Here is a 17,982-nt window from a genome sequence, read left to right on the forward strand (position 1 = left end):
AAGAAAGAAAGAAAGAAAGAAAGAAATCCATTACAGCAAAAATAAAACATGATCCAAAACGGGGAGGCCAGGAGCTAAGAAAACCCCGGAGTTCATTAAAATCTTCCCACCCAGGAGATGATAGAAAGACAATAGTTATTACAATTGATCTCAAATTTTAATGGGGAATATTATCTAAGAACAAGCACGGCAGAGAAAAGGACAATGGTCAGAATCTCCAGAGAGAGAGCTAGCTACCATAGCCCATGGAATATTGCCTCAACAGAAATGGAGAACTTGGAGACAGCCATCACAACCCATGAAATTAACCTGTTGGGGTTGGTCTGGGGCTGCTATTCATTCAAATGCTAAATTCTATGCCTTGATCTGGTTGCCCCAAGAGGAGCAAGTTTTCATGTACACCACCTTTTGCTGTGCAAACCTTTTCCCCCAAATTAATAGGTCAATAAAAGGCTCACTGTGTTTGAGTAGTTGAGAAAAGTAGGTCAAGTCTCTGGAAAAGACCAGGGGAAAAAAGAGGAGAACAGGAGAGGAAGAGACCGCCATGAGAGGAGATGAATCATGAGCACACGGCCAGGAGAAAGAGCAAGTAACAAGGGACATAGAGCTGGGATGTAAGTTAAAATAGCCCAAAGCCTAGCCAGTCGAGGCTTACCGCTCATAAATAAAACACCTGGAGTGTGTGTCTTCTATCCAGGCTAGAAAGAGTATGTCATTCCTTTTACAAGGCCTAGGTAAAAATGCAAAACTCCTTACAGCAGCATGAAACCCAAAGAGTAATGGAAAATGGTATTTCACTTGGTATACAATGTGGGTGGCACAATGTGTGCTAAAGTAATATTTAAGGTTTTTTTAATTATGTTTCGTTTTTGTTTTTTTGTTTGTTTGGTTTTTGGTTTTTTTTTGTTTTTTGTTTTTTTTTTTTTTTTTTTTTTTTTTTTTTTTTTTTTTTTTTTTGAGACAGGGTTTCTCTGTGTTGCCCTGGCTGTCCTGGAACTCACTCTGTAGACCAGGCTGGCCTCAAACTCAGAAATCCTCCTGCCTCTGCCTCCCAAGTGCTGGGATTAAAGGCGTGCACCACTACTGCCCGGCTTTGTTTTGTTCTTTTGTGACAAGGTCTCACCTCGTAGGCCTGGATAGCCTAGAACTTGCTATGTAGATCAGGCTGTCCACAAACACAGATCTGCCTGCTTCTTCCTCCCAAATGCTCATATTAAAGGCACGTCCCACCGTGCTTAACTTAAGGTATGATTTTTAAATTTACAATTCCCATTATCTAATTCTGTATCAAATTTCTTTATATCATCAAAATTTGACAAGCAGCTTCATTGCTTTTTAACCTAAGATCCAGTCAATATCAAATGTGTGGAAAATGGAGATATTTCCCAAGTGGGTACATCCATTTTAAATTATAATATAAAAATATTGTGGTTACGGATAGATGTTGAAAAGGAAGGATGACAAAATGGAAGAGTATGAGGCTCGGCTTTTCACAGTGGGAGACCCAGGGATGTGATCCACACGTAATGAAGAAACAACCTCCCATAACAATGCTGTGGGAAAGATTTAATTTCATAAATCCCATTGTCATATTTTCCAAGCCAAGCCACAGCTATGGCGCATCTATGTGGCCTTGTTCACCAGTCTGTTCTGTCACTCTACATCACCCACTACAGTCCACTTGCATTCCATATCTGGTGTTACCTCTAGTACCACCTGGCTAAAACATTTATTTCAGCAGAGTCCTAATATGTCATAGGAGAAAGTGTTCTCCCTTAAGGAACACTCAGTTTCCAACAATTTCAGTATGTAGTCCAGGCTAGCCTACAGCTCATGTTCTCTTGTCTTAGTCTCCTGAGTACTGGATTACAGGTGCATATAAGTACACCATCCTTAAGTAATTTCAAGTAACAAAGAGAATATAAATTATAAATACAAACAAAATAACTGTTAGCTATTTTCCATAGACTGTTGTAGTTTAACCAAAGTTGAGATTATTTTAATCATTATAATACCTGCACTAGGAAGTGGGCCCCATTCTGGAGGAATGCATCATTCCTTATTGGTAATTTTGTGGTGACTTGATGGGTATGTTCTGGGAATAATAGGCTGCTTCTCCTGGATGTATTTAAGATGCCATCTTTTGCTCTCAAGGGGTCCACAGCTCCAGCAGGAATATAAAGTGCAGAATAAATCACCTTCACATCTCCTTTACTTCCCCCACGTCTCGTAAAACTCAAGGATAAGGATCGCTCACTAGGGCTGCTTTCAATCTTCTGGCTTTCCACAGGAAAAAAGGCTATCTCTCCATAAACATCATCGCTGTCCTGAATGTAGAACAGGAGCTGCAAATGGAAGAGAGAGGTAAAGAGGGGGAGCTGTATAACTGGGGTGGCCCAGACTCTTCCGATTATTATTTATTTATGCACCCACCGTGTCTTACGAGATCACTTTGTGTCTGAAAAAGTGGAAAAGCAACCCAACAGTTTGGAAACTTTTCAGGAAATAGAAGTTTTGAAACTTTTTAAATGATAAAATATTTGTCTGGCCTTAAAGACAGTAGAGGAAGGCTGGCTTAGCACGGAGAAGCGTACAGGTCTATGGATCTGTACACTTAAATCTCGCGGCTCTTTTGTGGTCACATAAGTGTTGACGGGGTGAAGCACAACAAAGGCTCTACCTGTGCTGGCTCGCTCACTTCAGCGCCTCCTTGTAGGGTGTGAGGCAAGATTGTAAGTAGGTAAGCCTCAGCTTCTTCTGGAAGATCATCGTCAAAGACCACGAGAGCAATTGGGGCCAGCATCTGCCCTTGTGCGAACTGCAGAGTCCCGGAAGCAGGGCTGATGTCTGCAGTCACTGGTGAGGGATCACTGCTGTTCCGTGTCAACACCCAGCTCACAGAGACATTCCCGTGTGTGCCACCATTTCTAACCACTGTAATTTCTTCAAATCTAGAATTGTTTATAACGTACAGAGTTATGTCATACACTTAAAAAAAAAAAAAGCAGAGACCCAAACAAAATTCATTATTTTTAATATGAAAAATACACATATGTGGATATAGCCTAAGACCTTATCATTAAAAGAGAAATCAGTGAAGCGGTCAGAGTGGAAAAGGTATATATTCTACCAGCTCAGCATTTTGTCCACACCATAAAAATCAAATCGCATCACTACCATAAAATAATTACGGTTATAAGTTTAAAGTAAACTATACCTGGATTCTGTATCTTCATCAATTATAACTGGCCTTTCAAACAAAATACTATTGAATGAAAGAACTCCATACGGCTTGTCATTTGGCTTAATGGTGACCTGTACCGTAGAAGGGACCATTAGCACAGCATCTCCCTGCAAGGTGTTCTTTAGTAAGGTAATGTGAAATGACTCGGCTATCTCTGGTATGAGGTCGTCAATTATCTGAAATTTCAGGTGTGATTCATGAACAAAAGGAGGAAAGACAAGAGTAGTATCCGGCTGAAGATCAATGAAGTCAATGTTTTGCTGGGCATGTGCTGTTGAATCCCTAGTCATAACTTTGTATCTGACGGACACTTGGGATTCGTCAGATCCGATGAGATTTCCATCATTATCCTTCCCACGAACCACTGGAATAGTGAGTACGTGGTCGTCCTCTGGAACCAGGTAAATGCTCTGCATGAAGTTCACAGGACTGTCATTTTTCTTCACAATGATTTCAACTGAACTCCTAGAGGCATTAATCTCTGCTCCTCCTTCTACACTTCTCAGCTGAATCAAAAACAGCTCATCATTTTCTGGTACCTGTTACAGGATGCAAGCAAAACGTCATTACCTAAAATATCCACAAACAGGCCCAAATATTGAGTGTTTTGTAGAAACTGAAAAGCTTGAAGTAAGGGGAAGAGTAAGAGGCTCATTTAGACTCCAGGCACTAAGTTCTCTTCCAAATGCTAATTGATTTTCAGTGCAGATAGGAAGTAAAAAATAATAAAGTAATTCTGTGAAGAATTAGTGATGCATATTTGTTTCTTTGAATCTTGATCAGAGTTGGGAAAAGTGTAAAGAACACAGTCCAAATGTGAATAAATCCTTGTCAACTTCAGATCATTGGTAGGGTCCTAAAGAGTATTCGAAGTCTAACAATACCCTAGAACCTGGAAAGTATACTAAATATCAAACAGTTGCTAAATTTCAGCATATGAATGGCTCTCACATCTCTAACAATGTTTGCTTGTATCCTGTAACAGGTACCAGAAAATGATGAAATATTTTTTATTCAATTGAGAAGTATAGAAGGAAGATCAGAGATTAATGTGATGGCTGACTCTAGAGTCAGTTCTATGATTTATAAGAGAACACCATGGCTCTCAGGAGAATGGCCCAGGAACATAACTTCTCTACAACACGCTAACGTTACTGAAAAGGATAGTTTGTTATAGCTTACAGAAATCCTGGGGCTCGGAGCTAGAGAGATGGCTCAGCGGTTAAGAGCACTGACTACTCTTCCAAAGGTCTAGAGTTCAAATCCCAGCAACCACATGGTTGCTCACAACCATCTATAATGAGATCTAACACCCTCTTCTGGTGTGTCTAAAGACAGCTACAGTGTACTTACATATAATAATAAATAAACCTGAAAGAAAGAAAGAAAGAAAGAAAGAAAGAAAGAAAGAAAGAAAGAAAGAAAGAAAGAAAGAAAGAAAAAAGGAAGGAAGGAAGTCCTGGGGCTAATCTCCACTATGACTTGCTGTTCAAGCTCTGCATTCACTGTTAATTCCACTTTTTATGAATTTTATGTCATTTTATGAATTTATAAAGGAAAAGCCCACATCATTTTGCCTCAATAAGTAGAAAGATATCAAAGACATTTATCCTAAAATATGCTATTACATCTTTTCCATTTACAAGGTCAGTAACCAATTCCTCTTACTTGGATCAAAACCTACTACTGTCCTGGGAACTTTGAGGAGAAAGCCTTTGTTGATTTCCCATCCTAGAAAAACAAGGTCATCTATGCCTATCAATGTCTCAAGTTGTTCCAGAGAAATCTGCTGTTCAAATGTTTCTAAGGAATTTTCTCCTTTAAGTGTTGTTTGTGGTTTGGTTATAGAATTTTTGTAGGAATTTTTGTACATGTTTCTGTCTGTTTCCCTGTTTTCTCTTCTTTAGCAATACTGGACTCCTTTGCAAGCTTTTCTTATGGGCTCATGAGAGACATCTCTGTGCATTACTATTCAGATTTGGCTCTGCAACTGAGCTCTGGCATATCTGTAAATTTGAAGTGGACTATATATAAAATATAACTATAAAATTTTCTCTGTGACTATGAAACTAAAAATATCTAAACAAAGTAGGTAGCATGATCGCTCATCAGATATAGATGCCACATAAGATGATAACCTGGAATTGATTCCCAGAACCTATGTGTATAATGCATGTGCTTATGAACACACATGCACTGATAAATAAGCATTTTAATCTAAACAAAAGTATCAATTGCAATAGGATTTTTCTTGAACTTATATTAAAACATGGTTGCCAGATAATTACTCATGTCCCTGCTCAAATATTAAATGATTAGTGTAAAATAATAAGCAAATGCTTAAAATTCTTCAATCTTTATACGACATTACAATTAGTTCAAGACACTGAGGATGTAAGCCAGAGGTCTGAACATGTTAGGCAAGTGCCTCCCACACCTCCTGCCCTGTAAGCATAATTCACTATGAAATAAATCAGGTAAGTGTATGTAAAGCTACATCTCCAAATAATAGCTTGCTACTCATGGTTAAAGTGTGAATGGGCATAACATATTAATTCTGCACCCTTGAATAATTTAAAATAATAAATACAATTCAATATTCAAAAATAGTTCTCTCCAAGTCTCCATCACTGATCCTGCCTCTTCTATGTACTTAGAAGTGCTCAACCTCATCATCAAGTATGGTCAAGTTGTAAATTATGGTTGCTCTGCCAGGTGGAAAGCTGATATTTCCTCTCACTGGATTCAAATCTTCCTCAGGGGGATTTGGACCACCTGATACCTGCAAAGAAATAAATGGTGCCACTAGTTACAAAATATCTAAAAAGAAAAAAAAAACATTACTTTCATGTTACTAGCAAAGTTTTAAAATATAAAGATACTTCATATAAAACATATGAGCTTGTCTAAGAGACCCTCACCCTTATAATTGTCAGGGTCTGTAAAGTCATTACACACCTGGACTATAGTTATAGTAAGTTGTGTTTTCTAAGATCTGGGGGTTTTAACTGTTATAGTAAACCTGGGGGAGGGGGGCTGCAGAAACACATCTTCATGAGAAAGATATCAAAGACAAGTAAACCCCCTGAAGAAACGGTTCGAGCTCCATCCCTGGCTATGTGACCTTGGGAAAGCTGTCTGACAACTGTGTAGCATTTTTCTTATCTTTAAAATGAGCAAGAGAGTGTCTGCTTTTCAGGCAGGAGGTGAGCATGAGCAATCTCAGTCGCTAAAGTGTTCAGCCAGCAGCACATGCCTTATCTCTTAGGTACTAAATATAAATACTGTAAAGCAAACTCCCCCTGGAGGTTTCCTGTACAAAACCTGCGAGGATCCTGCATTTTTAGTTGAATGCTATATGGGTTTTTGTATCTATTGTCTTATGTTATTTTATGTTCCTTTTTTTTTTAAATCTTTGTGAACTGTGTATATACATGTATACATGGATGTTTAGTGCTGATCCTTGCCTGTGTGCACGTATACAGGCATGGTTGGTGCAGGTCCTTGCCTTCCACCTTGTTTCAGACAGAGTCTGTCTGTTTGCTTCCAGAGCATCTCCTGCCTCCTCGGTAGAGCACTGGGACTTCATACCTGGCCTTCCATGGGTTATGAACATTCAAATGCAGAGGCTCCTGCTTGCATGCCATGTGCTACTCACACTGAGCCATCTCTCCGGATCCCTACTTTGTGTTCTTATACAGTGAAAGAGGCACCGACTGATTTAGACATGCACAACCATAATAAATATCTCCTCTGTCACAGCAAAATTATGTTATATTAATCCAAATATCAAACCCATTTATGGTACAGTTAATCACTAAAATAGGAATATATCAAAACTTTCAAACATTCTAAAATTTTAGGTCATGTTTAAGACATTACAGAGCAGAAAAGTAAATTGAAAGTTTCAGTGTGAACCTCATAGGATATCATTGTGGGAAGCAGTAAAATATGCCTCCCTACAGTGTGCATTATTCACACTACACTGTACAATATCCATGAGCCTCCGTGATAGAGGTAACTGCTGTTAGACCATCTATGGGATGTCCTGAGGAAATGGATGAAGCCAGCATATCAAGTAATGCTTTATTAGCCTCATTAACCTGTAGGTGTTAATTGTATACCTTTAAAAATGATTATCATAAAGATTCCAGGAATTTTATATAACTAATGCCATTCATCTATTTTATTGTTATTATTATCCTATATCTAAAATGATTCATTAAGTTTCAATGTAAGCTCAGTACATACAAGAAGCAAAGAGAGTACTTCTGTACTAACCGAAAGATTATAAAAAGCAGGACTCTTTCTTTAAGTAATTTTTAAGTCAGTGTTAGAATATTTTGATAATATTTTAAATTGCAGTCATGTGATATGGTATTATTTAAAATTATTTCAAAGTAAACTTACATCAAAAGTCACGGTAACCATTCCATAGGTCCCTTTTTCCCTGATGAGAGTAAGAGGTACCGATGCATTTCTGTTCCTTGGTTCAATCACTGAGATTGATGAGGGCTATTGAGAAGAACAAAGGCATTGATCAATCAGAGGGGGGGAGGACGTGATAAAAGTACGGCCCTAGAAACGCTAAATAACACAGCAAATCAGTTCATATTGTACTCTTACAGTGTGTATTCCTAGCGTCAATATACTATAGATGATTTTTTAAAATGAGAATGTAGAAAAGCAGTGTAAAGTAAAACAAAGCCTGCATCAAACAAGTTTTCCCAGCCCTACCAGCGTCTGCTCTGAGGAATCTTGAAGGCTACCCAGCTAAAAGATGATAAGTGCTCACAGAGCCCAGGAGGTCACAAAAATGAGCTAAGCATCCAGAGCAAGCCAGTGGCTCATGAGGACCACTTCTCATGGACACCTGCCTCAGCATCAGGCAGAAGGCCACTTAAGACACACAGTGGTTATGACTTTCAGAACCAGAAGAGGAGAAAGAGGGAGAACTTCCATGTTGAGACATGCCACCATGGGTGGTGGCTGAAACACGGGGTACATGAGGAGGATAAGGAAGCATTGAGTGCAGACATGTATAGAGCAGTGGACATCTCTGGGGGTGCAATGTCAGAACCATCTATTAGTGGGGCTAGGAGAGCTAGCTGTCTCAAAGGTTTGTGACTAAATTATCAAGAGTTCTTCCTACCTCCTGACACATGCAGAGTATTAAATACTGTTGGCTCTTACCACTCTGCCAATGCCATGTTCATTATCAATATAATTGTTAAAAAGCTAGAGCTGGAGGCAAGCTATTGCTTACCTTCTGTGACACGGAGCTCATATGGAGTCTGTCCAAAAGGGCCTAGTAGCACTGTGACCAACCCCAGAGACTAGGACTCATCCCCACAGCCTGGGATGCACGGTGTCAGAAGAAAGAGAGGAAAGACAGGGCAGAGGCGGTCAGAGAAAAGAGAGCCAACTTTTAAACAAATCGCTATGAGGCTCAGCGGTAATGAGGAAGTGGGTATGAAGGTACGGGGAAAGGTAGAAGAACGCGTGTAATAATCTCTTCATTCAAGAATCCCTAATTTATGAAATTAACATGTAAGAATGACAGTAGTGTCAGATAACCAAATATCTACTAAATTTAAGTTAGGAAAACATCCCTCTTAAAAAGGGAACTCAAGCATAAAGACCATATTTATCTAGAGCTTGCCTTGTCTTAAAGATGACTTTACAGAGCTGTGGCATATAATGCACACAAGTGCAGGTGTATTCCAAAATGGAAAGCGAATAAAAAACTAGAGACGGTGGTGTTAGCATTCTGTATAAACTCCACCCCCACAGATACCTGGCAGCAGCCAGGTATGCTCCTCCCCATGGTTACCTGGCAAGGGCCAGGTAGGCCTGGCCCTATAAAAGGGACTGCTTGCCCCCTCCTCTCTCTCTTACTCCTGCTTCTCCACCTTTCCTCTTACCACCTTGTTCCCCCTCTCTCCCCATTCTATGTTCTGGCAGGGTGTGGGGGAAGAGGGTTCCTCTGCAGGCCCATGCCAGGGCATCCCTTCCCCCTGAGGGACCAGACACACACTGGTATTGTATAGAACAGAGTTTATTTAGGGCATGGGGAGGGGAGTTAAGAGGGTAATAGAGGCAGAGAAAGGCAGAGAGAAGGAGAGAATAGAGAAGTAAGGAATGGCCATGACCACATGGAGAGAGGGGGGAAGGGAATGGGGCGAGAAGGGGAGCAAGGCTGGAAGAGGCAAGGGAGAGAAGCAGGAGTAAGAGAGAGAGGAGGGGGCAAGCAGCCCCTTTTATAGGGCCAGGCCTACCTGGCTGTTGCCAGGTAACCACGGGGAGGAGCATACGTGGCTGCTGCCAGGTATCTGCCGGGGTAGAGTTATACAGAATGCTAACATGTGGTATCAGATTTTTAAATGTCAATTAGCAACTGAACTCAAAAAGACTATCAGAAAGATTATTACAGCCTCCTACTCGTATCCAAATGCAGTTGTGTTGAAGACAACCTTTAATTTTAGCTTATGCAGCTGGGAAATTTTCTCTCTGGAAGAGACTTGTCTTGTGTGTTTGTTTTTAAAAATGAAATCCTCTGAAAATTGGATGGGCTAGAAGAACAAGAACCTGATGAAAGAGAAGAAATAACCTGAACGGAATTTCAGGAGATGCATCCAAGCTTTAACCTCCATGAAATGTGAATTAATAAGAATGTCTGAGGATTGAACAGGAAGGGCTACCACACCTGCAGACTGATCTCACGTTTACTGCGGGCTTTCTTTCCACGTGTTCCCTCCCCTCACAGTCACTCCAAATGGAATGTCCAATGGACAGAAGCTTCTGGAAAACAGGCTAGACTTCCTAAGGTGGGATTTGAAATTTAAAACGGGGGAGCCCAAAAACACATCCCCATGAGAGGCCAAGCAGTGGGTGACACACTGGTTAATGGTCAGAAAGGGTCAGAACCCCTTCCGTGTACAAGTGTAAATACACAGAATGCAGAGTGGCTATAGAGTTCGTGTCCAGCCTTATTTAAAAATCACAACAGAATAGCACTAGCCAACACCAGGAAAAATAGGGCAAGAGAAAACTGAATGTAGCAGAATCTTGCAACCATTACAATCTTCACTGTAACCATACCGTGCTAAAGGAAATAATTCCAAATGCATTGTCATTTGATAGGATTGTCACGGAAGCAGCCCTTGGCCATCCAAGTTTCACATTTGCTGAGGGTTTCTAAAGTGAAAACAAACAAATTAACACATTAAATATTAGAAGAAAAAATAACCTTTCAGCAGAATTTCTGTCTTCAATTATTAAGAAGATAAATAAACCCTGTCTAAAAATCTAGAGGCTGTTGACAGCTTCTGGGGGACAGAGAGATTTTCTTCAGTGGTGTATCTACTAGTAAGGAACACAGCAGTCTATAAACAGACCCTCAACCACACTACTGTACATCTGTCACAGAGATCTACGGAAACCACCACAAAGTATATGCCTTGCCTTATCACTAACGAAATAGATTTTCAAGTGTTAGAAGGCGTTTTATGAACTCAACGTTGAGGGGAATGAAGAACTTACCTGTAATGTCAAGTGAAAAGTGAAAGTTTCATCGGGCTCTGGAAGATCGTCATCACAAACTGCTATGTACACTGTCCTGTTCGTTCCTCCGGCAGGGATAAATGCGGCAGCATATGTATCAAAAAAGTCACCGGTGTCTTCTCCATTCAGCTGCCAAGTGCGAAACAGAACATCCTCATTCAACAAAGAGCTAAGAAGGGAAACCGACCCTTGTGGGAGCAAGCAGGAGAAATGCTACAGGTTAAGTGGCACTGATATTTATAATAGGATTCCCAAAGACCGATGTTTGGCAGCTCATCTTTTGAAGAAATATCACAGGACCAGCAAGATGGGGTCAATGTTCTTGCAGTCAAGGCTGATGACTTGAGGTCCACTTCAGACTCACATGAAGAAAGGAAGGACCAGTGTCTGTAACTTGCCCTTGGACCTCTACCTGTGTGTCCATAGACACACACAGATAGATAGATAGATAGATAGATAGATAGATAGATAGATAGATAGATAGATAGATAGATAGACAGACAGATAGATAGATAGATAGATAGATAGATGTAATAAATATTTTTAAAGCAAGGAAAATCACAAAAATAAATCATTATATCCAAAATATTTCTTAATATAATGAAATCAAAGTTAATCACATATAAAAATAAGAATTTCATCGAAAAGTAATTCTAAATTTTTTCCTCTTTCTCTTACCCAATTTGGTATGGACTACAGCCTAGCAGAACAAATTGTTAAAACTCTTACAAAAGTGAGGTGGGAAGCAGCCTGCAAAACTTAGGAGGTGCTAGGATTGTCCCAGTGACTTTAGAAAAATAACACCTCTATCCAAAACCTACAGCTGTTCTTCCACTATCCACAGCAACTGAAATAGATCCAGTGTCTTAGCATCCCAAAGTGTTCATGATTATCACCCTTCCAAAGATCTTAATCTGTGGATGCAACATGACTAGTAAAACCCCCAGCAGGCCGATAATCTTATAGCAGACAGATTATAAAGGAGCAGTTCATTGTACAATTGACATCTCCTTCACTGGAGCTCAAAATTAATAATTTAGCCACTGGGGAAATTTACTCAGCACAAATGAGAAATAACATTTTGGGGAAGTTTAGTCATTGTCTAGTTCTCATTTATATAAAAATAAATTTTAAATGGTTGAGAAATCAAGATGAGTGGGAGAGTGTTGAGAGGAGCACAGGAAACCTGCTTGGATAACTTGCTGTGGAAAATGGCAATCATTCAGAAAAGATGAACTAAAGAGACATAAGAACACATTCATCTACTCTAAAAACTCAAAATACAGGGAAATTGTCATATCTATAAACAGTTATCCAGAATGACATCCACTATAGACAGCAGAACCTGGAAACAACATCAATGAGAAGCAATGGAGGAATGTTTGGAATACAATGATTTCCCAGGTCAAACCTGAAAAGACCAGTGAATGCCATCAAATACAATGTCAAAGGCAATGTCCACTACAGCTAGAAACAAAGTCACAAAATGTATCAATATATGTCAAATTGAGCAGAAACTAAAATATACAAAATTATAACATTGGGTTCATTTTATAGGTAGGTTTTCTTTTGGGTTTTTTTTTTTCAAAATTTGTATAAATAATTTAACCTATTGCTTTAAAAAAAAATCACTTTGGAAGAGCTAAAAGCTGGGTTAGCTGATAAACTGCCTTCCCCACAGCGGGCAGACCACTCATCTGTGACTCAGTGCTGAGGTGTGGTGAGTGGTACAGAGGGTCCCTGGTAAGAACAGAGGCATTCTTGCCCATCCTTGCCCATCCTTCAGTAAGAGACAGGCAGTCAGAGAAGAAGCTGCTTGACATTGACCTGGCTCTGCACACAGAAGAGTACGTGTATGTCTGTATGCACAGATGCATATGTGATGGATAAACAAGCAACAAACATACACAGTATTTTTGTCCCAAAGTTTTAAGATATAGAAATATATTTATTTATTGGCCATATGACATTGCTTTCTGGGTAAAAATAGACACAAATACATAAGATAAAGCATCCCATCCAAACTTTAAACTTTATATAGTACAGAATTTATGTAATCTACATAAATCTTAATGACGTTAGTATACTTCATTTCTCCAACAGTGACTCTCTAAACCGAACTTAGAGTGGACTTTTTTTCTGTTATTTGTCTTTTAAATATTACGTATTTTTACCTAAGTCACCTTATGATTCTATGACTTGAATTACCCAAAACAAAATAGTTTTGTTTGAAAGCAAACATATAAATGATTTAAGATAATTAGCCTTTGTCTTGAAAATGTACCTGTCAGACATCCATGGAGACACTGGAATATTCTCTGAATCAGTAACAGATTTAAATACAACAGCTCGTTCTCCAGCTCATTTGTCATAATGAAACTCAGACTCTGATCCCCAAACAGTTAAAAATGTTTCTGTTGAGACTAAAAAGTGTCACATGCATCTGATTAAAAACATGGCTGCAGTCATTTCTTACCGACACAATGGCAGTAACATTTGCTGGCTCTCCTATCCTCTCGATGACAAGACGAATGACTGTGGTACTCGTCTCATTAACGAAAAACTCTGTCTGTCCAGTGAATCTTATTTCTGCTTCTCCAAATACAAAAGAGATGAACAAGGCTGACAGATATACTAATAAAAATGAAGAGGTCATCCCTAGAGAGAGAAAAAAAAACAAAGTCATAAAGCTAGCTGATCTATTCTCCTCAGTTTTGTTATCAATATTACAAAGAATAAGAAAATAAGCAATTGGGCTGGAGAGATGGCTCAGCCGTTAAAGGCTAAGCTCACAACCAAAAGTAAGAAAATAAGCGATTAAGACAGATGTAAAAACATCAGATATTAAGATATCCAACTTGAATGTGTGATGATAGTTATAAAATCATAACTTGTTATGTTTTTCTTTTACTATTTAAAATTACCTCTTTGCATTTATCCTCTTCATCATGATAATTGTAAACTTCATGAAATTTATTTTCTTTTTCATTAATTTATTTACTCACCTTACATTCCAACATCAGCCCACCTCCTCACAGACCTCTCCTCACATGGCTCCTTCCCCCAGTCTCCTCACAGACTTCTCCTCTCATGGCTCCCTCCCCAAGTCTCCCTACAGTCCTCTCCTCCCATGGCTCCTTCCCCCAGTCTCCCTCCTTTTCTCCTCTGGACCTAGCCCTGCCGCCACACATTGGTCTTCATGCAGTTCCTCCAGCAACTGAAGCAAAGGTTGTCCCTGAATCTGTTGCATGCCAGGTGGAATCTGTTCCTCTCACTAAGCCACCTTGTCTGGCCTCAGTGGGAGAGGATACACCTAGTCCTGCAGTGACTTGATGTGCCAGAGTAGGGGAAAAAACTATTTTATGACCCCAAATGACTTATTGCTATAACTACAGACCTCAACCTATATCAGAAAAAGCTTCCTCATGCAACAGATGACAGACAACTGGTCAACATTTAGAGACTGGAGTCCTCAGCCCCACATGGTACCTTTACATCACACCTCCCAACCCCCATGAAGTTCACAGACCCCTGGAAAAGAAGGGAAGGAGAGACTGTTTAGGGGGCAGCAGTCAAAAGTGGTGGGTAGCTTCGAATAGACGGCATTTATCCATAGCTTCAAGTAGACGGCATTTGTCCATAGCTTCGAGTACACGGCATTTTTCAGACCTAACAGGCCAGAGGTACAGATGAACTCTCTGTGATTACAAAGACATTCATGATACCTGCTTCAGCTCTAGTCAGACCAAATCCCAGTATGAAAGCATCAAGGTTAGCATGGAATCCCAGTTAGTGGAGGAGCTAATGACATTTCCTAGCTGTTAAGAGATGGACAGTCTGTTTTCTTTAATGATGTGACCCCTGGTAGGTCAACCGAGCTCCAGGGCAAGCTCCAATCCAGCAGCAGTAGGGATAACACACAGTGGAGAAACATAAGGAAGAAACCAACCATGAATTTGGTGGGTAGGGAAGGGAAGGGAGAGAAGGTGGGAGGAGCCGAGGAGTGAAGACAATCCAAACACATCGTATAAAATTCTCAGATAATAAAAGTACTACTTTAAAAAGCTAGAATTTTGAGTGCTTTAAGCATAAAGGAAGATAAATCTGTGATCTGACTTATATAATGTATAAATGTATATACAATGTATAAATGTATCAAAACTTTACATGCTATCATATTAATACAAATTATTTTATTAAAATATGGAAAATAGTTGTTTTTTTAAACTTACTGAAACTTACGCTTTCATCCAAGCAGAACCTGAGCAGCACTGTGGAAAAGCAACTAAGTCCATCTTTCCCAAACAAAGCTGGTGAGTCTCAGCTAAGACTAAATAGTTGGAATTCAACTTTAAAATTAATTGATTTCTTGGTTGATGTCTACATTTTCCTTGACTTTTTCCTAAGTTTTAAAAACAATTATTTGAAAATTCCAATCCTCCTAAAGTGGCTAATTTCCAAGGCTTAAATTTCTTTCATGTTTTTTTTAAATGGCTAAACTACTAAGACTTTTTTGTTGTTTTGGCTTTTTGAGGCAGGGTTTCTCAGTATAGTCCTGGCAACTACTAACACTGCTTAGAAAAATGTCAGCATTGCTTTAGAATAAGCAAATTCAGCCAAACATGTTCGTTTTCCAAAACTCCTATTTCTTTCTTCATACTACAATCTGTGTGTTTATGGAACAGAAATGCTGTTCCTGCTTAAAAGCATGAGATTCAAGAGCTTTTGAAAAGCATGACCCCGCCATGGCCCCTCGGAAGCACTGTTGTTTTGTAATGTAGATGTACCTCTAAAAATGAGAGCAATTTATCTCACAGATCATTAAGATTCCAATGGATCTATGTGACCAGCCACACGGACATAACACATTTGTGCATTCTATAGGATGGTGCCCAAAGCAGAGGCACATTCCTGCTCCAGGAGTCACACTGCTTTTATCTGTCCTTAGCCATAAAGCAATGAAATTGTACACATGTGCTATTTCTACATGCCTACCCATGACTTTACATGTAAGGAGTACCAAATGTATAACTCCTTGACATATCTTAAAGTTTAATTGGAATATACCCATCCAGTGTATGCTGACAAACAGTTTCACACGGTTTGGTGATGTCTCACATGTCTCTCAATTGTAAAATCACACAAATGGAGACACAGTTCAAATGGAGTCCAGGGAACAAACACAGACCAAGGGTCAGACATGTTAGGGTCCTGGCTTTTTTTTCCCCCCCATCTGTTTCTAAAATACAGTGAAGTAGAGAAGATCTTTTGTGGATTCAAAAGCCAGAAAGATTTCACACACTAATTCTGACAAACTATGGGAAAGGAATGACCGAGAGGTAATAAAAATGCCAAGGAATGGGAGGGTGAGGAGGTGAAAGGAGAGCTCGACTTAGGTCTGCTATGATGTTCAGAGAAACCAACCTCAGTCCTCGAATAGGAGCTATCGTAGAACCTGAGCTGCAGAACTCAAGCGGTCATCTGAATGCCACAGTGGGAAAGGGTGAACATAAGAAGACAGCATAAGGAGATGGCACCACACACCCCGCAGAGCAGTTCTCAAAGCTGCCCCGGGTTACGTGTCAGCCCCTGCACTCCTTACAAAGCCAATTCTCACTTGGAAATTCTGACCCAGGAGAGCAAGGCTGAGTCCCAGGTATCCACAACTTATAATACTCCTCATTTCCTTTAACTCAACTGCAGAGTTCACTTATAAACACACTGCTCAAAACTGTGAGGAACGGGTCTCGGTGGGGCCATGTCAAAGCCCACATCTGTAGCTATAAGTTAACTCCTGAATTTTTCAAGGCCACAGATGGGAATTTTCTCGCACGCTTTCTCCTTTGTTTTTTCTACCTGTTCTGGTGCTGTAGTTTAAGATTCCATGCATCTTAAAGGGAAAAAAATGTAATGACCTAATGGAACCGCAATAGCAAATATTTATTTATACAATGTTATCTGAGTGCTTTATTTATTTATTATTTTTTTATTTTTTATTTAAACATGAATGCAAGCGGTTCCCATAACACCTCTATGGAGGTTCAACAGCCACTGACCTCATGTGAAGTAAGGCACAGACAGGTTAGCACAGGAAAGGCACACTGTCAGTCAGCTCTGTCGCTAGACAGGGAGGATTAGACTCCTGGCCTCTTATACACATCCCTAGAAGTTACATGTTCCCTTCGCAGTAAGAGACTGACCAATGTATCCAACCATTCAAATACTTGAAAGTCATGTAAAACAACCCAAACTGCCATGACCTTCTGAAGGTTTTCCTCCTCTTACTCTAATGAGCATTCAGGGTATTTATGACACTCAGTTCCACCGATACCTTAAATATTTAACAGCATCCTTTCATGTAGAGACCAGTGAACTCAAATGCTGGGTTCTCACAGCCTCCCAGGCAAGTAGAACACCTGGATTTCATGTTTACCTCAGGAAATTCATTTTAAATTGTCCCACATCAATGAGGTTTGAGATTATGCAAAAGGAAAAGCAGGCATAACTGGGGTTGCTTCAAATTGTGTGACATCGTTGGTAACTGTATTCTGGATGCCTGGGGCAAAGATGAATAGATATGTTCATAAATAATAACTTTGAATAGATGAGATGAAAAGAAGTGATGAAAATGAAGCTTCATTTACAAGCAGGCATAAGTACACTAAAGCATGATGCTATGTGTTTTAGAGTAACTAAGACCATTCTCTGCTATCATCCTAAAAATTTAAAAATTCCCTTTTTGCTTAAACTCAAACCAAACACTATTTAATGACATTATTCTAAATATGACTAATACTGATAAAATTTTTACATGCCCTTTAATGCATTCTATGAAATTTTCAAATAATCAACAGGGCTATTATGTTGGGGGAAATTAAATAAATTAAAAATATAGTATTAGAGATTTGTTATAAAGAAATGGCTAACAAATACATGAAAGATGCAATTTATTGAGTTAAAAATAAAAAATAATTTCTGAGGCAGAAAATTAAAATGAATTTTCAACAACATATGTGCAAAGACCAGAAAATATGGAATTTATACTCTGTCACAATTGTAAGAAGCTAATTTTAGCCTCGTTGACATGCTTCTTTCCCTCCATAGAGCTGACATGTTCCTTTCCCTCCATACATACAGTTGGCATGCTCCTTTCCCTCCATACATACAGTTGGCAC

The 17,982-nt window shown here is 39.4% G+C and overlaps 1 protein-coding gene across 4 annotated transcripts in view; it reads right to left on the reverse strand.

Annotated features, from left to right (window-relative positions):
- The window catches only part of Adgrv1 (adhesion G protein-coupled receptor V1), a 543,529-nt gene that overhangs the window by 493,915 nt on the left and 31,632 nt on the right, over nucleotides 1-17,982 (reverse strand). For all 4 annotated transcript variants that reach the window (XM_031360570.1, XM_031360571.1, XM_031360569.1 and 1 more), the window contains exons 2-9: nucleotides 13,284-13,465; nucleotides 10,787-10,936; nucleotides 10,346-10,441; nucleotides 7,655-7,759; nucleotides 5,913-6,026; nucleotides 3,218-3,783; nucleotides 2,681-2,951; nucleotides 2,016-2,345 (exon numbers count right to left, since the gene is read on the reverse strand). In XM_031360570.1, the coding sequence (XP_031216430.1) occupies nucleotides 2,016-2,345; nucleotides 2,681-2,951; nucleotides 3,218-3,783; nucleotides 5,913-6,026; nucleotides 7,655-7,759; nucleotides 10,346-10,441; nucleotides 10,787-10,936; nucleotides 13,284-13,463 (1,812 nt within the window). In that variant the 5' untranslated portion in view covers nucleotides 13,464-13,465. The remainder of the gene's footprint in view (nucleotides 1-2,015; nucleotides 2,346-2,680; nucleotides 2,952-3,217; nucleotides 3,784-5,912; nucleotides 6,027-7,654; nucleotides 7,760-10,345; nucleotides 10,442-10,786; nucleotides 10,937-13,283; nucleotides 13,466-17,982) is intronic.

The sequence above is a fragment of the Mastomys coucha genome, unplaced genomic scaffold, assembly GCF_008632895.1.
Source record: "Mastomys coucha isolate ucsf_1 unplaced genomic scaffold, UCSF_Mcou_1 pScaffold8, whole genome shotgun sequence".
Taxonomy (NCBI): Eukaryota; Metazoa; Chordata; class Mammalia; order Rodentia; family Muridae; genus Mastomys; species Mastomys coucha.